General features: G+C 58.5%; 1 protein-coding gene across 8 annotated transcripts; it reads left to right on the top strand.

Moving 5' to 3' along the window:
• The first annotated feature begins 1,006 nt into the window (after positions 1-1,006).
• On the top strand, positions 1,007-17,893 carry ARHGEF19 (Rho guanine nucleotide exchange factor 19). 8 transcript variants are annotated; one of them, XM_043445155.1, is made up of 17 exons: positions 1,008-1,241; positions 1,582-1,795; positions 8,012-8,455; positions 8,855-9,142; positions 9,281-9,389; positions 9,492-9,568; positions 9,872-10,134; positions 10,743-10,903; positions 11,018-11,170; positions 11,363-11,492; positions 11,634-11,708; positions 11,880-11,969; positions 12,127-12,287; positions 14,457-14,615; positions 14,904-15,043; positions 16,816-16,920; positions 17,311-17,893. In XM_043445155.1, exons 3-17 carry the CDS (start codon positions 8,041-8,043, stop codon positions 17,466-17,468), a joined length of 2,484 nt encoding a protein of 827 aa, XP_043301090.1. In that variant the 5' UTR covers positions 1,008-1,241; positions 1,582-1,795; positions 8,012-8,040; the 3' UTR covers positions 17,469-17,893. The 8 variants fall into 8 exon arrangements, with proteins under 8 accessions (XP_043301094.1, XP_043301090.1, XP_043301091.1 ...); XM_043445156.1 differs by having other exon boundaries at positions 1,582-1,910; positions 14,919-15,043; XM_043445157.1 differs by having other exon boundaries at positions 1,582-1,910; positions 14,904-14,998.
• Positions 17,894-21,551: the final 3,658 nt, after the last annotated feature.

The raw sequence follows: 21,551 nt of genomic DNA, 5'->3' as shown, positions 1-21,551 counted from the left end.
CCACGGCAGGGGCCTCTTTGAGGAACACCTGGAAACGGACATGTGGTGCAGCAGGGACCCTTGGTGGGGGGCTGACCCAGCAGGGGCGGTGATGCCGGTCTGACACTCCCCACCCCCCAGTGCTGCAGTTTGGATTCATCACCATATTCGTCACCTGCTCCCCTGTTTGCTCTGCTGAGCAGCTTAGTGAAGATCTGACCGGATGCCCACTAGTTCCTACTGGTGGCTGGTGACTGAGCAGACTCAGGACACCGGGATCTGGACGCTCCTACTGGAAACCATGGCCCACCCTTCCACCATCGTGAACGTGAGGGGAGGGGGGCGGTGAAGATCAGAGACTGGGAGCAGGCTTGAGAACAGGGAAATGGGGGCTGAGGCTAGAATTCGGGGCGAGAGATTGGGAAATAGGGGCAGAGGGCTAGCGCCCTTGGGCACAGGCTAATCCTGCCCGCGAGAGTGGAACCAGACCCATTTGGGCCCGGAAAGGCGGGAGGGCCTTCCTGCCTGGAGCCCCTGCAGTTTTCTTCACCGCCTTCCCCTCGGACGTCCTGCCACGTCTCTCGTATCGGTAGGAACACCGCAGCCGACTGCGCGGCTCTGTCAGCTTCACGCGGGAGCCCGCACCTCCGGCTTACACCTCACCCGGGGCAACCGCGAGTCCCGCGGGTGGGAGAGGCGGCCGGGAGGGGCGGAGCACAGAGGGGCCGGGGCCCTGGGGCGGGGCGGGTCCGCCGGGAGGGCTCGGAGCGCGGAGCGGGGAGGGGCGGAGGGCGGGGCCCGCGGGGAGGGGCGGAGCGGGGAGGGGCGGGGCCCGGAGTCTGGGGACTCTCCGGCCCGGCCTGGGAGCGGGGTGGAGGGGGCGGGGCCCGCGGGGAGGGGAGGGGCTCAGAGGGGCGGGGCCCCTGGAGGGGCGTGGTCATGGTTCTATGGGGCCTCTGGTCCGGCCTGGGGGCGGGGCAGTGAGCTTGTGGGCGGGGCGGGGCGGGGCCTAACTGGGAGCGCAGGAAGCTGAGTCCGGGGGGCGGACTAGAGGGCAGAGCCGGCTGAGGGTACTGCTAACCTGGCAGGGCCAGCCTCCAGGGTGGGGAGGGTGGAAGTGCCGATCGTGGGGCCGAGGGCCTCGCGGGACCGCGCGCCCTTCGCAGCCCAGGTACAAGGGCTTTTGCGACGCGAAGAGGAATCTCACCCTCGTCTGCGGGAAGCCGCTGGCTGTGCGTCTGGTCTTCATCATCGCCTTCGAGGTAAGCTAAGCCCTCTGGGCGCTGGCCAGACCAGAGTCCCAGTTAAGGCTGTGCCGCCGACTGGCAGTAAATGGGGTATATTATAGAACAGGATCTACTTCATGGGGTCGCTATGAAGACCGAGTGGTAAGCACGCCCCCAACACAGCAGGTGCTCTATGCATTAATTAATGTCATGACTAATACTAGTACCTCTTGGCCACAGTCCTGGAACTCCTAGCTTTGCTCAAGATCCTCTTTCTCTAGCTCTGATTCTAACAGGTTCTTAGTGTAGGAGTTCGAACTGTACCTCTGTGTCTTTGGGCAAATGACAACCTCTTTATGCTTTGGCTTTTTTACAGGTGAAACAGAAGTAATTTACTCACTCCCTAGAGTTGTGAGGATTAATTGAATGAATACCCGGAACCCCTCAGAATAGTGCCTTGCAGCACCGACTCAATGGACATGAGTTTGAGCAAACTCCGGGAGTTGGTGATGAACAGGGAAGCCTGGCGTGCTGGGCCGCAAAGAGTGGGACACGACTGAGCGACTGAACAACGAAGTGCCTTGCACTTAGTAAGCACTTGGTAGAGTAAGATCGCTAAAGCCATCGTTCTCTTTCACCGCTCCCTTCTCCCCAGCCCCTCATCCCTGGCTCGTGCTCGACCTGCCAGCCGCCCTGGCTACCTAGGTAAGGCGCGACCTGGCCAAGCAGGCTCTGGCGAACAACGCGGAGGCGCTGCTTGGGTCAGTGCGGCCTGCGGGCCCTGGCCCCGCCCCTGACCACGCCCCTCTGCCCACCCAAGGCCCAAGGTCAGCGTTCTGGCCCCGCCCCCTAGTTTGGCCCAGAGGGAGGATTGGCCGCTGGCTCGCTCATCTCCGCCGGGCCCCGCCCATCACCCAACCCGCCTGCGCCGCGCCCCTCCTTTTGTGTCAAGTCCACCAGAGCCCCTTCTGCTCTGGAGTGTCCTCCGCTTCGGCCTGACACATCCTTGCTTTCTGTCCGCTGCAGCAGGAGGCGCTGTCCCTGGAGCCCAGGACGCAGGGTCCAGAGAAGCGAGACTTCCTTTCCAGGACCCTAATTCCCCCAGGATCCTCCCTCCTTTGGGGAGCCTCTGCTTCCAGCTAGGAGTCAAGGCTACGGTACCTTGGCCAGCGGCCCCAAGGTCGGCCCAGGAGTTGGGGTGAGAGGGCTAGGGCTCTCTGAAAACCCTTAGCCCTACATTGCCTCCCTCTGCATGTTCCCAGTCTCCTGCCCCTTGAGCAACGCTGACAATAAATCTCTCTACGCCCCACAGTGCCACCTCTCCACCCACTCTGTGCAGTGTCTCCTCTTTACCTCCTGATGTTCTGGGTGCCAAGGCGGATATGAAGGAGTGAAGGGACCTAACCTCTCCAACTGAATGGTTACCAGTTGGGAAGGGAGAACTCATAGGATCTGGGAGTGGACTTCAAAAGGCCCTGTGCTCATCAGGGCCTTTAGTACGTCAATAATAAAAAAAAGGTTTAGTTAGGTCAGCTGAGACACCTCCCAGTGGACTTTCACACACTTTCCACCAGACCCTCCCCAAAGTCTGGAGAGGCAGTGCCAGGCAGTTGTTGAGGGCACGGATTGGTAGTGGAGTCACAGACCTGGGTTTGAACATTAATTCTGACTTTTATTTGCTGTGTGACCTTTGGCAAGTGTAATTTCATCATCTGTAAGATAGGGACTTTATAGAGCTGACGAGAGATTTAAATGGGATAATGTACTTAACCTGTGCAAGTCTCATGTCCTCACCTTGTAAGTGGGAGCAGTTACAGCATCTGTCTCATAGGGTTGTGGTGGAGATTAAATGAATATTTAGTGTGTGAAGTGCTCAGAACAGTGCCTGGCACATTAGTGTGTAATAAGAGTTACTAGCACAGGAGCACCAGTACTTGTACACGCTCATATTAAACGAAGCGAAGTGAAGTGAAAGTCGCTCAGTCATGTCCCACCCTTTGTGACCCCATGGACTACACAGCCATAGACATCAGTGTTCCCTGTATAGATGCTGTGAAAAGTGAAAGTGCAAGTCACTCAGTCGTGTCCGACTCTTTGCGACTCATGGACTATACAGGCCATGGGATTCTCCAGGCCAGAATACTGGAGTGGGTAGCTGTTCCCTTCTCCAGGGGATCTTCCCAAACCAGAGATCCAACCCAGGTCTCCTGCATTGCAGTCAGAGTCTTTGCCAGCTGAGCAACCAGGGAAGCCCAAGAATACTGGAGTGGGCAGCCTATCACTTCTCCAGGGGATCTTCCCGACCCAGGAATCAGGTGAATTCTTTACCACCTGAGCTACCAGAAAACCCCGTTATAGATGCTGTCGCCTGGCTCAGCGAGGATCAACACCCTGCAGAGTCCTCAGGGTCCCTGACTAGTCCAAGGCTCATCATTCTCTGAGATGTTCCCCAGCCCCAAGAAGTCCCCTGAGCACGTCTCACACTTGGGAAGCCTCAGCAGAAGGGTGACCTGTCTCCTGGGAGGGAAAGCAGTGCCTCCCCCATCTTTAGGATGTCAGTCTGGGGTCCTTTCAGAGCCTCTCCTGGGCATAGGACTCCCATTGTTCCAGCCCACCTCTTGTACCTCAGACTGGCCAAACCGGTTCTGGGGAAGGGGGGCGGGGAGCAGGCACGTTGAGACAGCCGCCTGCCTGCTTGCGAGGTTCCCTCCACCCTCGCCTCCCCTCTCCCTGCCCCACACAATACCCAGGAGCTTGCCTCGCCTGGCTCAGGGGCCATGCTGACATCGCCCCCTGAGGACCTGGCTGCAACCCCAGAGCCCCCAGGGCAGCCTGGAGCCCGGGACCGTGCTGGAGGCTGGACGGAGCTCCCTGGTTGAGGTAGGGCCCCCTGGCTGCCAGCAGCCCCATCCTCCTCCCACCAGTCTTCCCTAGTAAGTCCTTTGTGCAGCCTCTCAGGCCTCTGATCCTGGCCCCCACACGCTTATGGCCTCTTGGGCTTCCACAGCCTGCGTGGCCTGAGTCTCCTTTCCAGCCATGACCTCCCACTTGGCTCCCTGCATTGAGAAGAAGAGGGGCCCTGCAGGGCCCTACTCCTCGGGCAGCAGGGCGAGGGGCACCTTGGAGGGGGCAGGGAAAAGCTGGGCATAGGAGGTCAGAGATGCTTTCTCCGGACCATACCAGTGTCTAGGGGCCCTCCCTGCCAGCCTTGAGGAGTGGGTCCACTGTCCATGTGATGAGTACCCCCTGGATGGGACTCTCTGTCGGCTTAAAAAAAAAAGCACAACCTGAGAGTTGTGAGTTAAGTTTTACTGGGGGCAATATGAGTACTGCAGCCCTGGGGACAGTTCCAGAGCTACTCTGCAGACGGGGACACTCAGGCCCAGGCCCAGGCTCGGCTCGTCTAAAGTCACACAGCTGGTCAGAGTCAGCGAGGGGCTGTGAGTGCTGGCAGGGGCTCGCCGCCATGGGCTCCCTTGCCCGGTGGGCACAGAGCACCCTGTGATCAGGTCGCGAGCAGGTAATGTCCCTGTTACCTGGGACCCGTCTCTTCCTGAGAGTTTTTTTGGATCTGGCAGAGATAAGCTGTAAGCACGCTAGCACTGAGGTTGAGTGGACCACATCCACGGAAGGCCACAGGCCTGGTGCCCTGGCTGGATAGTCACTCTCATTGTCCCTTGGCCTGGGCAGAGACGGAGGCTAACCCACCCCTGACCTCCTGCCCAAGGACCTGCCTCCAGCCTTGTCTCCTCCACAAAGCCTTGCACGTCTCCCTCCATTTACCCAGCCTCCTCCTCTGAGGCTTTAGTGGGGGGTGCTCCTTGGGATTCCCTGGTGGCCCAGTGGGTAGGACTCAGCGCTTCCACTGCAGGGGGCACAGGTTCGATCCATGGTTGGCGAACTAAGATCCCACATGCTGTGTAGTGTGGCCAAAAAAATTTTTTTTTAAATATGAGATGCTCCTGCCCCCAAGGTTCCATGTTTTGCTCATTTATCCCTGCAGCTGACATGGGGAGGGGGGTTCCTCTCAGCCCTCTAGGGGCTTCCAGAACCCAGGTGGAGAGACCTTCCCAGAATATGAGACAGCAGAAGCACACATGTGTTCCTGCACAGGCGTGCCAACAGAAGCAAGTGGGACTTCTGATTCCAGCAGGAAAAGAGACCTGTCCGGTGGGCAATGGTCCCATGTCTCCTGCCACATGCTCCTACAAAACAGGATGTGTCTTAACATCACTGCCTCAGTTTTCCTGTGTAATGGCCCAAGCCATCCTTGTGACTGGAGAAAGACTAAAAGTACTCAGAAGAATGACGATCAACTGCAAAGCTCCCAGTGTGTGCGAGGTGCTTTACATACATTATTCTTTTCTTTGGCCACACCATGCAACATGCAGGATCTTAGTTCCCAGGGAAGTCCCCTTGCATTATTCTTACGTTTTTAATCTTTATTTATTTTTGGCTGCATTGGGTCTTAGTTGCCGCGGGCTTCTCTCCAGCTGTGGCGAGTGAGGAGCAGGTAGGCGCTCTATGAGGCGCACGGGCTTTAGTCCCCCTTGCCCCAGGCCCGTGGGGTCTTAGTTCCCCAATCAGGGATCAGACTTGCATCTTCTGCAGTGGAGGGTGGACTCTTAACCCCTGCGGCACCAGGGAAGTCCTCTTAATTCTCCTATCAGCATTTTGAAGCTTGACTATGCTGTTCCCCAGACGAGGAAACAGACAGACTTGCTGCCTGTGGGGAGGGCCTGAGAAGTACGTGGTCCTCAGGAGCAGCCCCACCCTGTGCTCAGGAGGGGCCCGGGCACAGACCAGCGGCCCCCGATGGTCCTTCCCCTTCTTCCCTCCCCCGCCCCCCGCACCCAGGCTCACTGACACTGTCACTGTTGCTTTCATGCCAAAGCTTTCTCCCTCTCTCTGTGTATTGGACCCCTGGGTATTTCAATCAGGACAGTTTGCTATCACTTCCTTCAGGACGCCTTCCAGGGATGCCCGGGTCGAGGTGAGCCCAGCCCTCTGCTGGCAGCTCCTCTGGGCTGGTTCTTTGCAACCTGGATTGCCACTGTTTTTGTTTTGGCTTCCCCGTGAGACTGGCAATCCCACAGGGCACGAAGCATTTGCCCACCCGTCTCCTCTGGTTTTCCTGGGCTTCACATCTGTCTCTGAGAATCTGGTCTATCTGAAACGCTCAGTGTCTCTGTCTCTCCGTCTCCATCTCTGGGCCCCTGAATGTCTCAGCATCTGTGGTTTTCCGGTCTGGAGTGCTCTGGGGTCTCGGTTTCTGGGTCGCTCTCTAAAGCATCCCCGTCCTCCAGCCTCAGCCCCTTGGTCTCTCCGGCTCTGTTTCCTGAGTCTCCCGGCCCTGCCAGGCGGGCGCTGCCCCTTTGGCCTGAGCGGGCCTCTGGGCAGGGGGGTGTCCTTGCTGCCCAGCCTGCCCACAGCGAGGCCAGGCCCCGGGAGGCCCCCGCCCAGCCTGCTGCCTGTTCCCTCCCTCCCTACCCGCCTGCCTCACCACAGGGCTTGATGAATCAAACTCTTTGTCTGGGTGGGATCTCCCCAAGCCAGCTGGGCAGAGAGAGGGCTTCCCCTGCCGGAGCAGCCAAACACCATCCGCGGCGGGCCTTGGTGGAGAGGTGAGGGGATGCAGTGAGAGGGGCCGGGGGCCAGGGCTGGGGACTCAGACCCGCTGACTGGTAGGCCTGTCCTGAGGCTCCGGCAGCCTCACTGGGGATGACTTCCTGCCCGAGAGGACCCACTCAGCTTGTCCTGTTCCTGGGGCTGGGAGATGGGGTCCCCTCTCTCACCCCAGGCTGGGGGGCTGGGGCTCTTCCCTTCTCCTGGGAGGGCCCAGCCTGTCCTGGGTGGTGGCCCGCCTGCCAATCTGTGACCCTCCCAGCCAGCTTGGCATGGGTGTGGGCACCACTCAGTACTGAAGCCTGCAACTCTGGGCACAGGGGGGGAGGTTGGGTAACACCAACCAGGACTTCTGTGCCTGTGTGTTTGTATTTGCATCATGGTGTTTTGAGTGTGAATGGAACAGGAATGTGAGAAAACTTGAGCAGATATGTAAATATCTGATGGCTCAGCGTGTGTTTGTGAAAGTGAGTGAATATATGTACTTGTATAAAAAAAGTGTGTGTGAATGTGTGAACCTGTGAATTTGAAATGTTGGAGTGTATCTGTGAAAGTACGTATGTCAGTGTCTGCAGCTGGAAGAAAATACGTGGATGTACATGGAACAGACGTGGGTCTGTGTGACAGTGTATGTGTCTGTATGTCTGATCACATGTCAGAGAGTTAGGAAATGTACAAGGTGCTTAAAGGCACAGACTCAGAGCTAGACTGCCTGGGTTTGAATCCGGGCCCCACTGTTTACCAGATAACCTGTCTGCCTCACTTTCCTCACCTATAAAGTGGGGCTAATGACAGTATCAGATCAGGGGACTTCCCTGGTGGTCCAGTGGTCAAGAATCTGCCATCCAACGCAGGGAACTTGGGTTCGATCTCTGGTCAGGGAACTAAGATCCCTCATGCTGTGTGTCAACTTGAACCTACGAACCACAACTAAAAGAAAAAAAAAAAAAGCATCAACTCTGGGTTGTTGGGGCTTCAGAGGATTAAATGAACTCCTATGTGTAAAGTACTTGACCTGTCATTAAGTAAGTGCCAAGTAAGCATTAGCTATTACTATATGGTCAAGTGTGTGAGTATGCTTGTACAGATGTGTGTACATGAGACTTCGTCTGGGCCTCCAGGACATGGTGCTTACTGGCCACTGCTGTCCTGTGCCTTGCTCTGATGCCTTCTCCCCGCAGGCCCTGGTGGGTGGCGGAGCAAAGGAGGAATGGACTGTGGGCCACCTGCTGCCCTCCAGCCCCATCTGGCTGGGCCGCCTGGCACTGCCCACCACCCAGTGGCCGTGTGCCAGCAGGAGAGCCTGTCCTTCGCGGAGCTGCCCATCCTGCAGCCTCCAGGCCCTGTGTGTCTGGACCTCTTCCCTGTGGCTCCAGAGGAGCTGCAGGCACCTGGCAGCCGCTGGTCTCTGGGGACCCCTGCTCCCCTCCAGGGGCTGCTATGGCCACCGCCCCCAGGAGGCGCAGACCCCGAGCTCTCCACCAGCGGGGGAATGCGGCCCAGCAGGGCTGGCAGCTGGCCACACTGTCCTAGTGCCCAGCCCCCAGCCCTGGAGGGACCCTGGAGTCCCCAGCACCCACAGCCACAGCGCCGGGCCAGCCACGGCTCAGAGAAGAAGTCAGCCTGTGAGTCACTCCGGGGGAGGGCGTGGTGGCGGGGGGAGGATAGGGGAGAGGTGGGGTGGCTCTTTTGGGACCAGTAAGCCCCCAGATTCCCCGAACAGGCAGGACAAGTGGTAGATTTTAGGGATAAGGGAGTCGGGGCTCAGAGGAGGCAGGTAACTTGTCTGGGGACACGCAGTGAGCAGGTGTCCTGGGCTTCCTGGCCTTCTGCCCACAGCAGTCAGGTACTTTGCTTTCTCCCCACCCCTCTGGCTGATCGCATCACTCTGGGAAAAGATCCTGGCAAAAACATTGGCCTTTCTCTCGGGCACATCCCTCTGATGCCAAGGGTCACATGGCAGTGGCAGGGAGGGGAGACCCCCCTGGATGCCAGCCTGTGCTCTCTCACCCCACCCCTGTCAGGGCGCAAGATGCGGGTGTACCAGAGAGAAGAGGCCCTTGGTGGCCCCGAGGACCACGCTGTCTTCCTGGAGCCGAGTCAGGCCGCGGAGCAGGCGCTGAGCGCAGAGGAGCCCCGGCCCGCCGGGTTGCCTGGACCGGCTCGTGGGGGCCTCGAGGGGCCTGAGCGGAGGCGCTTCTCGGCCTCTGAGCTGATGACCCGCTTGCACTCTTCCCTGCGCTTGGGGCGGAATTCAGCAGCCAGGGCACTGATTCCAGGGACAGGGTCAGGCCCCGGAGCCGCCCTAGAAGGTACCAGCTCGCCCCGAGGCCCTAACAGCAGCGCAAGAGGCAGATGAGGGGCGGGATCACTGGACCCCTGAGATGCGTGTGGGGCCCCCGTGCCCAGCACCGCTCTTGGGGGTCTCCCTCAGCTCTGCCCCTCTGCAGGGAAAGCGCCTGGAAGAGACTCGCGCAGTGTAGAGATGAGGGTGGACACCACGGCGACGCCAGCTCCTGTTGACCTGAGCCGGGTCCCCGACAACTGGCCGGAGCCCAGGTATCAACTCCCACTCCAGGCTCGGGTTCGAGGCGGGGAGGGGCGGGGCTCGGGTTCGAGGCGGGGAGGGGCGGTGACTGGCCCTGACGATCCGTTTCCCAGGCTGGATGCGCGGGAGGAGCCGGCGCCAGGGCCCCGGAGCGCCAGCGAGCGGCGCCAGTCCCGGTTCCTGCTTAACTGTACGTGGGGGGGTGGGGGTGGGGGGTTCGCCGAGGGAGGGGCTGGGAGCTTGGGGTACCGAGAAACCGGGATCTGGGGGGCTGAGAGGTCGGGCTTCTGTGGGAGGGAGAGACCGGGACCATGAGTGGCCAGCACAGGGGCAGCATTCAGGAGGTGCCCAAGGTTCGCGGGATGAGTGGGCGAGTGACCCGAGTCACCAGTTCCGCTCCTCTAACCGTCGGGAAGGCTGGTTAGGCGAGGCGGGCCGCGGGGACCAGGGCAGGGGGCCGGCGGGCGCCCCACGGCCTCCGCTCTCCGCCCAGCCGTCCTCTACCAGGAATATAGCGACGTGGCCAGCGCCCGCGAGCTGCGGCGGCAGCAGCGCGAGGAGGAGGGCGCGGCGGACGAGGCGGAGGGCGCGGAGGAGGGCCCGGGGCCGCCGCGCGCCGACCTCTCCCCGAGCAGCTCGTTCCGGGCGCAGCGCGCCGCGCGGGGCTCCACCTTCTCGCTGTGGCAGGACATTCCCGACGTGCGCGGCAGCGGCGTCTTGGCCACGTTGAGCCTGCGCGACTGCAAACTGCAGGAGGTGCGTCGGGGCTGGGCTGGGGGCGCGGGAGGGGCCGCGGGACCCCGAGTTGGGGGACGCGGGATCCGGGCCACCTGGGTACCCGGCCGACGGGCTGCAAACTGCAGGAGGTGCGCCCGGGCCCGGGGTGGGGGGGAGGTGGGAGGAGGTGGGGGCGGGAGGTGGGCCTGGGGCCCCGTGGCCGGGTCAGCGGGAAAAGGCCTAAGGTGCGGCGGGACCAGGGAAAGGGTCCTAGAGCGAGACCCCTGAAAGCGGGGCCTGGGAGGGAGGAGCGGCGCAGAGGGTGAAACGCAGGGTGCACGCGGGCCCAGCAGGCCCTAGAGCAGGAACCCGGTCGGCGGGAGGGCGCACGAGAATGGGCTTGGCGGGTAGATCGGAGCCGGCCGGATGCGCGCGGTGTGCGAACTTGGGCGCAGCTGGGTCGGAGCCGCAGTAGCAGCAGGAGGCTGTCTGTGAAGCCAACCTGGGGCTAGATCCCGAGGGGCCTGGAGAAGGGAAGGGGACCGGGGCTGCACTGAATCTAAGGAGGCGGTATCCAGGGCTCGGGGTGCGCTTGGTGGGCGAAGCGAGTGCATTCAGGGTTCAGCCCTGCATCCGCCCTCACTCAGGCCAAGTTTGAGCTGATCACGTCCGAGGCCTCATACATCCACAGTCTGTCGGTGGCCGTGGGCCACTTCTTAGGCTCGGCCGAGCTGAGTGAGTGCCTGGGGACACAGGACAAGCAGTGGCTGTTCTCCAAACTGCCCGAGGTCAAGAGCACCAGCGAGAGGTGAGGCAGTGGCCCGGCCTCCGGGGGAGTCAGGCAGCCAGGCTGCAGCTGGCTGGGCTCCCGCCTCTGGGGTCTCCTCCTGGCCCCGGCCCTGACCCCTGGCTGCCCTTTCAGGTTCCTGCAGGACCTGGAGCAGCGGCTGGAGGCGGATGTCCTCCGCTTCAGCGTGTGCGACGTGGTCCTGCAGCACTGTCCGGCCTTCCGGCGCGTCTACCTGCCCTATGTCACCAACCAGGCCTATCAGGAGCGCACCTACCAGCGCCTGCTGTAGGCGGGGCTCTGAAGGGGGCGGGGCTGAGGAGGGCTGACCTGGGAGGGGCTGGGCGCCTGCCCTGGCTCTGACCAGGAGGAGGCCAGACCTGCCGAGGCCCCCGAAGGACCAGAGGGGCAGCTGGAGGCGGGGATCCCGCGTTCGGGGCCCCCTGTCATTGCAGACCCTCTCCCGCCCCCACTGTCCAGCCTGGAGAACCCCAAGTTCCCTGGCATCCTGGCTCGCCTGGAGGAGTCTCCTGTGTGCCAGCGGCTGCCCCTCACCTCCTTCCTCATCCTGCCGTTTCAGAGGATCACCCGCCTCAAGATGTTGGTGGAGGTACCTGAGGGCACGAGGCTGTGGGAAGGGCTGCGTAGTGGGGGAGACCCCTTTATTGCCACAGCCCCTCTGGGCGCCCAGGGCTGGGCAGGGTCCCTGGGAGAGGCCACACTGCCTCACTGCACTGACTCTACCTTCCAGAACATCCTGAAGCGGGCAGCGCAGGGCTCTGAAGATGAAGACATGGCCACCAAGGCCTTCAATGCCCTCAAGGAGGTGAGCTCGGTAGGGAGGAGGTGTCTGGCTCCCAGGGGCCTCCCCGGAACCCCTGTGTGTCTCCAAAGGAGCCTCAGTCTTCACAGCCCCTGGTCTCCAAGTGGGAGCCTGAGGCTGGGCTGGGGGAGTCAGGGCTGGGGGTGCTGCGGGTGACCCCCACAGTCTCCGCAGCTGGTGCAAGAGTGCAATGCCAGTGTGCAGACCATGAAGAGGACAGAGGAGCTCATCCATCTGAGCAAGAAGATCCACTTTGAGGGCAAGGTATCCGCCCTCAGCCGGGGGGCTGGGGCACCCGGAGGGGCAGCCCTGTCGCCTCCTCCCTGGGGGCTGTGGGCCAGTTCATCACTGTCCAGCCCTCCCACCCCCTGCCCTCTGCCCTCTGCCCCTGGCCTGACCCCTGTCTCCTCCATCCTCTCAGATCTTCCCGCTGATCTCTCAGGCCCGCTGGCTGGTTCGGCACGGGGAGCTGGTGGAGCTGGCACCCCTGCCCGCGGTGCCCCCTGCCAAGCTGAAGCTGTCCAGCAAGGCGGTCTACCTGCACCTCTTCAATGACTGCCTGCTGCTCTCCCGGCGGAAGGAGTGAGTCGGGGCAGGATGGGGGTGGTGGTGGTGAGCGTGGAGCTCCCTTCTTCTGCATCCGCAGGCTCACAACAAGTCCACCTGCCAGGCTGTGCTGCTGGGGCACCCTAAAGCTGAGAGGCTCCCCCAGGAAAGGCAGAGCCAGGGTACGTCCATCTTCTGGACCTGAGAATCAAGGGCTGGACTGTGTGCCGAGAACTTTGAAGCTGCTCTGAGCTTAAACCAATTGGAAGGAAGAGATACGCTCAGTCGTGCCCAACTCTTTGGGACCCCATGGACTGTAGCCCACCAGGCTCCTCCGTCCATGGGATTCTCCTGGCAAGAATACTGGAGTGGGTTGCCATTTCCTTCTCCAGGGGTTCTTCCCGACCCAGGACTAGAACCTGGGTCTCCTGCACTGCAGGCAGATTTTTTACCAACTAGGCTATGAGGGACGCCAATTGGAACAGAGACTAAAAGCACATCCGCCCCTGAGCCATAGTGATAATAACGAACATCTGAGCACCTTTTCTGTGCCAGGCATGCTATGTGGATTTTCCCCTTTAATCCTGAGTGTCTTCCTGGAAGGTAGCCTCTCCTGTTATTCTCCAGATCATGGAGCTAGTGAATGCAGGAACCAGGAGGAGGTCACGTATGTCTGATGCTAGATCCCAGGCTCATAACTACTGCACTGCCCTGTTTCCATCTGTCAAATAGAGGCTACCGTGTAGGGAGATGCACTGTGATAATAACACATGAGGAGGTTAGCACACAGCCTGGCATATACTGAATACTCATTCAGCATTAGCTGTGATTATTGTAAGTCTGGGAGACTTCCTGAAGTAAGCCTTAAGGATGGAGGGGATGGCGGATGGATGTCTTATGCCATGGAAAGAGAAAGAGTTCAGTTCTGATTTATTTATTCACTCAGTGAAGCATCATTGAATCCTTATTCTGTACTGGGTCCTCCAAAGGATGTTGGGAACTTAGAGATGAATGAGATTTGTTCTCTGCTCACAGGAAGTCTCACACCAGTGAAAATAAATCCTAATAATCACCGGTTCAGAGTTTTGATGGAAGGGTTAACTGTACTGTAGTATTCCCTGGTGTGGGATGAGAGTCAGTAAAACTTCATAGAGGAAGGAATGTTTGAACTGGGTTTTGAAGAATACATAGGAGTTTTCCAGGTAGAGGTGATTGGAGAAATATAGCCAAGTCACAGAAGGATGGAAGAGCAGAGTATGTCTGGAAGGTGATGAAGCCTAGTGTGGCTGAGTTTGTAGAAAGAAAGGGCAAGAAAGGGAAGTTGGTGTGTTGAAAGCCATGGCAGAAAGGTTGGACTTTCTGAGAGCAGCGGGAAGCGTGGAGAGTTAAGCAGAGGAGGGACTTTACTCCGGCCAGTTTGGAGAACGGGCTGGAAGGCAGAGAACAGAAGCTCCTGTAACTGCCCAGATGAGAGCAGAGGCTCCAGAATTAGTGGTGGGTGTAGGGGTAAGTGAGTTCTGGGGGCAGCAAGGAGACCGACGAATAGGACACAGCTGCTGGCCGGGTGTGGGGGCGGGGGAGGAAAGAGGTGAGCAGAAGGCCTGAGTGTCCTCGGGGGATTCGCTGGCATCTTTCGCTGGAACGGGGACCTGCGGAGGGACCTGGTCTGGAGTGAAGATGCTGGTTTTGTCCAGATTGGCCGACATGAAGGAACTATGGAACACCCTCTGTCTACCCACCTGTCCACCTTTCTTAGAAGGGTTTATCAGACCCAAACAGCGGGCCTGGCAGAGTCAGGTGCTGTGATGCGGCAGCAAGTGAGACAGAGTCCACGTCCTATATGGTTGAGAGGCAGACGCAAAGCGGTCTGCAGGTCTCAGTGGGGAAGCTGCCCAGGCGGCGCTATGGAACAGAGGCTCCAGGAAGAGGTTCAGAGAAAGTGGAAAGTGTGCCTGGGGCAGGGACTGTCTGCATCACCTCCCGCGTCTGTCAGTGAGCCAGGGAGACCAGGGGCAGGGACTGTCTGCGTCACGTTCCACCTGAGCCAGGGAGATTGCAGCCCCCATTCTGCTGACTGCCCTGTGCAGCCTCGCTTTCTTGAGGAGGGTCCTGGGGACAGACGACGCCTTCTCTTCTCTTCCCATCAGCAGTCACCTCGTCCCGAGGGTGGGGCCAGGCTGACCTCACACCCCCGCCCCGTTCTAGGCTGGGGAAGTTCGCCGTCTTCGTCCACGCGAAGATGGCAGAGCTACAGGTGAAGGACCTGAGCCTCAAGCTGCAGGGCATCCCCGGCCACGTGTTCCTCCTTCAGCTCCTCCACGGGCAGCGCACGAAGCACCAGTTCCTGCTAAGGGCCCGGACGGAGTGAGTGGGCCTGGGCTTGGGGAGCAGACCCCCCCAGACAGGGGCGAAGCCTTCCTCTCTGGCTCAGGATGGCAGCCTAAGGCTGGAGCTGGCAGAGCTGGCATCCGGGGGGTCCTGGACCTGTTCTGTGCTCATCCTCAGAGCTGGGTGGGCACTGGCTTGGGTGGGCCTTGGGGTGGAGATGGCCTGACTCGGGTCCCACGTCTGCACATCATACCCTGTCCTCCCAGCCCTGGTTTCTCCACCGTGGCCCCGGGAGACTGCAGTTCTCATGTTGGGACAATTCAGCCTTCCTTTCCCCAGGAGTGAGAAGCAGCGATGGATCTCGGCCCTGTGCCCCTCCAGCCCCCAGGAGGACAAGGAGGTCATCAGCGAGGGGGAAGGTAGCAGCCTGTCCCCCACCACGAGGGCCACGTTCCCGGGGCTGGGTACCGCATCACACCCCTCTTCCCCCCGGCTCTGGGCGCCATGTTGCCTGCGGGGCTGGCAGGGAGCGGGGTCAGCCGGCATAGGGGCAGGGGGTGGATCTGCGAGACCCTGGAGGACGGGCTGGCTTGACGTAGACTGGCTTCCATGTGCAGTCAGTACCCTGGAGAGGACACAGCCTTGCCCATCCTCCCATGCTGTCCCCTCAGAAGCCCCTTTTACGAGTTAGAAAACAGATTTGCAGAGGTCAAGTGGCTTGTCCGGGTTCAGCAGTCAGCAGCTGAGCTGGGACTGGAATCGGGCCTTTCTGTGGCTCTGCGTCAGTTGCAGAGAGGACAGGAGCAGAGTGGCCGGCAGCGGGCGGGGGTGTGGCAGGCCGAGGGGTCTGCCCTGCTGATCCAGAGGCTTCTCTGGGCATGATATGAGGCCGGTGAGGCAGGGTGCAGCCCGACTAGAGGACACCCTGGTGTGGTGGGAGCCAGGTAGTTGTGCAGGGTTTTTGAGCAGGGGTGTTAGGGTTGAGCCAACGAAAGGGAAGGTAAGCAACACGTTTCCACCCAGTACTTTCCACGCGCTGGGGTGCCGAGGGCTTTGCACATGCCTTTATTTTCTGCCTGCAATGACGGAGACCCAGTTCGATCGCTGGCTCGGGGAGATCACCTGGAAAAGGGAACGGCTACTGGTCACAACAACGCCCTTGGGTAGATTCATTCTCTGTATCTGAGAACACTGAGGCCCAGGGCTGTTCGGTAACTTGCCCAAGGTCAGTAAGCGGGGCTTCAAGCCTGGTCTGACTCCAAGGCCTGTGGTTTTCCCGACACTCCCAGTCCACCTAGTGTGGTAGAAGGGGCTGAGACAGGACCGGAGTTGATTCTCTGACCAGCGCTAGAGGTCCTGTTTGGGCCGGAGGGTGAACTTGCCCCTCTGAGGAGGTGGTCAGGGAAGGCTGCTGAAGGACGGGGAGGGGCAGTCACGGTGGTATCTAGGAAGAGCACTCTTGGAAGGGGAAACAGCCGTGCAAGGGCCCTGAGGCGGGAGGGAGCTTAGAGTGTTTGGGGACCAGCAGGGTGATAAATGTGCGGCTGAGCTTCTTGACCGAGGAGGAAGGGGAAGATGAGGCTGGTGAGGCAGTGAGCAAGGGGCAAGGCCATACTGTGCAAGGCTTTGGAGGCTGTGGGAGGACTTTTGTTCTCAGAGGAGGGCTATAAGCCTGGAGGGTTATAAGTGGGAGTGATGTTTGAGTCTCAGCTGAGGAGGATGGATGGAGGGAGCATCAGAGCGGCGTGAAAGGACAGACAGAGGGTGCATGTGTGCTCAGTCGTGTCTGACTCTGCGACCCCACAGGCTATAGCCCGCCAGGCTCCTCTGTCCATGGAATTCTTCAGGCGAGAATACTGGAGTGGGTTGCGATTGCCTCCTCCAGGGGATCTTCCCCGCCCAGGGATCAAAGCCAGGTCTCTTTCATCTCCTGCCTCGGCAGGTGGAGTCTTTACCACGATGCCATACAAAGGGGCCCTTACTATTTTGTAGAGACAGTTAGACCAGGAGGTCAGGAGCAAAACATTGAATTGAGCCGGGAAGCCCATGGCACAGAAGTAGTAATCGAAGCTCGGAGGGACTGGACTCACTTAGAACTTGTGTTTCGGGTCAGAGAGGAGAGTGGCTAGGGTGGACAGGGGAAGAGCTGCAATCGCCACTCTTTCTTTCTTCCCTCCCTGCCGTTCTCTCCTCCTCCTCCCCCTGGGGGCTCCCTCACTGCCCCCCGGGCTCTCAGACCACCCCCAGGTCCAGTGTGTCAGAACGTACAAGGCGTCGCAGCCAGACGAGCTGACCTTGGAGAAGACGGACATCCTGGCCGTGAGGATGCGGACCAGTGACGGTGAGGGGGCCCTCCTGGAGAGGCCTCTTGGTGGGGGCTTTTTGGGCAGGAGGGAGCTAGACAGCTAAGCTTCATAGGAAAAAGTGACATCAGTGTTGATCCACCATAGCATGCAAGAATCAAATTAGACAAGAAGATGAACTTCCTGCTTGCAAAGGTGTAGGGTTGAGAGTAACCGATGGGGGAGAGGTGGGGAAATCCCTCCTCAGAGAGCGTCGGGAACAACAGATCAGAAGTCCACCTACCAGTCTGCTAGAGGCGTGCCCCTTCCTGCCCCCGGAAGATGCTGAGATGGTGTCCTCTCAGCCCTGGGGTGCAGACGGGGCTTGCGTTAGGGCCCAGGTGTTCTTTGGATGTCACTGACGCTGCCCCCGGCCCATGTGCCCTTAGGCTGGCTGGAAGGGGTGCGCCTGGCAGATGGCGAAAAGGGCTGGGTGCCCCAGGCCTATGTGGAGGAGATCAGCAGCCTCAGTGCCCGCCTCCGGAACCTCCGGGAAAATAAGCGGGTCACAAGTGCCACCAGCAAGCTGGGGGGCCCCTCCGTGTGACAGCGGCCGTGACCCAGGACAGCAGCCCCACGCCGGCGCCTGGACAGGTCTGCAGGGGACCTGCGGTGTCCCCATGCCCCACCTGCTGCCACTGGGGCTTCTGTTCTGATGCCTGGCTTCGAGGGTGCAGGCTGGACGCAGGTGGGGGTTGCCTCTGAAGAGTCTCCCCTGTCCTCCTACTCCTCGAGTCCACAGTTCAGGGACGAGGGTCGTTTATCCCTCTGGCTCGTGCCCTCTGGGACTTGGCCTCTCCCTTTCCTGCCCTCCACCCTGCCCGAGTCTTGGTCCCTCTGGCAGGGACCTGACTGGCAGTGGCTCTGGGCGCTGGGACCTATCTGTGTAGACAGATCTGGAGTCTCTGGTCTGAGCCTGCGTGGGCCCCGGTTGCTGTGACTCACCTGTAAATAAATTGCCCTAATGCCTTTGCTTGGAGTCTGTGAGCCTTATGGTACCCCTTGTGCCCCAGCCCCATTTCCAAGCTAGAGAAGGAGGGTTGGGCCTCTCTCATTGTCCAGGGTTAAGGATCCACCTTCCAATGCAGGGGATGCAGGTTTGATCCCTGGTCATGGAACTAAGATCCCACGTGCCCCAGGGGGCAACTAAACCCAGTGCTGCAACTGGTGAAAAGCCCACGCGCCGGCTGCTGGGCCGGCTGTCGGGAGAGCCTCACACCCTCCTCTTGAGAGACGAAGGGTGCTCCTATCCGCTCAGGTGTGCACGCATCAATGTTGGTCTCTTAGTTTTAGCAACTGTTCCATGGTTGTGTACGATGCTACCATTAGGGGAGACTGGATGGAGCAGCCAAGGAAAAAGGTCGGGAGGAGCTCTGACTGCTCACCTCCCCCTGGGATCTGCTCTTCTGTAGAGTTCACCTCTTGACCAGAGGATGATGAGACAGGAGCTGCATGTCAGTTAGACTGCTTTGGGCTGCAGTTAGCAAAATATCAGATTCAAATAGGCTTAAATATTCAAGAGAATTTATTTGTTCGTGGATTTGTTTCTTACAGCTTCTTTAACAAATGATCACAAACTAAGCGATTTAAAAACAATAGGAATTTCTTCTCTCTGTTCTGGAGACCAGCATCCTGAAGTCAGTATCTTTGAGCCAGAATCCAGGTGTGGGCAGGGCTGTCTGGTAGGGGTGGTGTGCTCTAGCACCCTAGCTTCTGGTGGCCGCCAGCATTCTGTGGCTTGTGGCCGCATCATTCCAGTCTCTGCTTCTGCGGTCACATTGCCCTCTTTGTGTGTGATCTCCCTCTCATAAGGATACGTGTGGTTGTGTTTGGGGCCCACGCAGATAATCTCCCCACTCCATATTTTTCATTTAAATCCCACCTGCCAAGAACCCTCCTCCCCTGCCTTTGTCCGATAAGATCTTTTGGGAGGGCATTTCTCAGCCAATGGAGGGGCAGTATGTGCTTCAGGCAAGGCCTGGTCCAGTGGCCACTGAAGTCAGTGACAGCCCAGACTTTCCATTCCTCTGCTCTGCTGTCCTCAGGCTTCATCCTAAGACTTTCAGGGGCTTCTTCATTTACATCCCACGTTGAAGAAGAGAATTGCCTTCATCCTACCATTCCCTGTCAAACTCCCAGGATGTTTTAGACCTGGTTGGGTCACATGGCTACCTCTGGGCTGATCACCGTGGCCAGGGTTGGTGTGTGCTAATAGACCTCACCTAAGTCATATGCTCTTCTCTGGAACCAAGTTAATTTCTCTGGAACCCTATGGATCCCCATGTAGAATCAGATGGCTGCTGCAAAGGAGGGGTGGGTGCTAGGGTGGCCAACATTCACTGAAACCCAAGTCACCCAGGAGTGGAACAACCTAGGAATAGTGACCTTGGAGACTTGAGCATACCGGAGCGGATAGGAGCATCCTTCGTCTCTCAAGAGGAGGGTGTGGGGCGGAGAAAACAGATGGGGTTGGTCTGAGAGGGCAATGGTGGGCAGATGAGAGGCTCAGATCCATGAAGTGGGCTTCGGGAACAACTTCCTAACATGAGATGGTGTGGGGAGGGCGGAGCGTATGGGCTAAGGAGACAGACGTTTGAATTTGAGTTCTGGTTCATACGTTTATAGCCAGGGTGATTTTTTAAGGTGGCATGTGGCATCTTAGCTCCCCAACCAGGGATAGAACCCATGCCCTCTGCACTGGGGGAGCGGAGTCTTAACCCCTGGACCACCGGGGAAGTCACCTATATGATTCTTAAACATAGAGCTTTTACTCTGGAATAACTTCTAAGTTTACAGAAGAGTTGCAGGCCTGTACAGTGAGTTCTGGACACTCCTTGGCCAGTCTCCCTAATGGTAGCATCTTACATGACCATGGAACAGTTGCTAAAACTAAGAAACCAACATTGATACATGACTATTAACTGAACGCCAGACTTTGTTTCGATTTCACCAATTTCTCCACTAATGTCTTTTTTGTTTTTTTGCTCCATTAACCAATCTAGGATCCCACATCACATGTAGTCATCACGGCACTGATCTACGACAGTTTCTCAATCTTTCCTTATTTTTCATGACCTTGCCAGTTTTGAGGAGTTCAGTGTTTTGTTAGACAGTCCCTCCGCTGGAGCTTGTACGATGTTTTGCTCATGACTGGGCAGGGCTGCGGGTTGGGGAGAAGACGACAGGGTGAAGGGCCCTCGTGACTTCTCACTGGCCCCGTTGGCCTTGATTACATGGTTGAGCTGGTGTCTGCCAGGCTCTTCCACTGTGAAGTCACTATTTTCTCCTTCTCCTACTCTGTTATTTGAAGCAAGTGGAGCCCACACTCGACTGGGGAGAAGACATGCTCCACCTCCTGGAAACTGTATCTGTAGATATTATTTTGAATTCTTCCCTAAGGAAGATTTTTCCTCCCCTCTCCCATTTATTTCTATCAGCGTGGACCCATGCCTGTATCTATCTTATCTTTTGGGTTATAGTTCAGTACTAAGTTATTTATTTTGTTGTTCAGATTGTCCAGTTTTGGCCATTGGGAACTCTTACAGATGAGCTTCTGTGTCTATGACGTCCCGCATCCTTCTGGGTTTTTTTTTTTTTTTTTGAACATTTCCTTACTTTCTGGTACAGCACGATGCTAGGCTCATCTTCTGCTTTCCCTTTCAGAAGAGAACCAGCCATTTCTCTGAGGACCGTGATTCCTTTTATTAGAGTGTGGTATTTAGAAACTAAGATCTGGGCACTGTACGTGCTCACGGCTATTGTGGTACCACTGTTTCTAGGCCCTCTCGTTAGAGAGAGGTAGGAAAAAATTGTTTTTATATATTATATATGTACATATTACATACATTATATCATGTATGTTATATATGTACATATGTATGTATATTATATACGTACACACACACACACACACACAAAATGTGATTTTAGGCAAATACATAGTGGCTCTAAGCCTCAGCTCCTGCCTCTGCAAGATGGGTTTGATAACGATAACACCTGCTTCATGGAGACCCCGTGGAGTAACGTAGGTAAGGTTGACAGTGTCTGGTCCCTAATGAAGCTGCAAAAAATGGTGGCTTCTACTGTGTCACAGCTGCATAGCTCAGCCACGGGAGCCCTTGCGAGGTGGTGAAACCGCTGCTTCTCGAGGATTTAAGGAACTCAGAAATTCCAGGAGGGAGATTCCTGCGCTCAGGGCAGACCGTGTGGGCTCCCCGCTTCTTCCAGTGCTGAGTCTGCATGCAGAGAGCCAGGGCTGGCACAGATTGGCAAAGCAGAGGAAGCAAGCCCACTTAGTTCAACCTGCCCTGGCACATCTGGATTCTGGCTGACACCCGAGACTGGGCCAGGCTGCAGGGGGCTGGGGTGAGGGCGGCCCTCCGGGGGTCTGTGCCGCCTGGCAGGGAGACGGGCTCGCCCGTGGGGAGGCTTCAGGAGGTGCATCCGGCATCCTGGGGGCCCCCCCTCTCTCTGCCCAGCAGGCTCTGCCCTGGAATCTGGCCTTGGCCAAGGACCCAGAGCCCTGCCCCTGCTTGCTGCAGCGGCAGAGGGCAGTGGGCAGGCACGTCTGGGATGGGGTGGGCCCTGGGACCGTCTGCTTGGCCAGTCTCCAAGCCAGGGGCCTCCAGGG

The sequence above is a fragment of the Cervus canadensis genome, chromosome 24 (assembly GCF_019320065.1).
Source record: "Cervus canadensis isolate Bull #8, Minnesota chromosome 24, ASM1932006v1, whole genome shotgun sequence".
Classification (NCBI taxonomy): domain Eukaryota; kingdom Metazoa; phylum Chordata; class Mammalia; order Artiodactyla; family Cervidae; genus Cervus; species Cervus canadensis.
The sequence above is the reverse complement of the archived record's forward strand: the minus strand, read 5'-3'. Positions and strand labels throughout refer to the sequence as shown.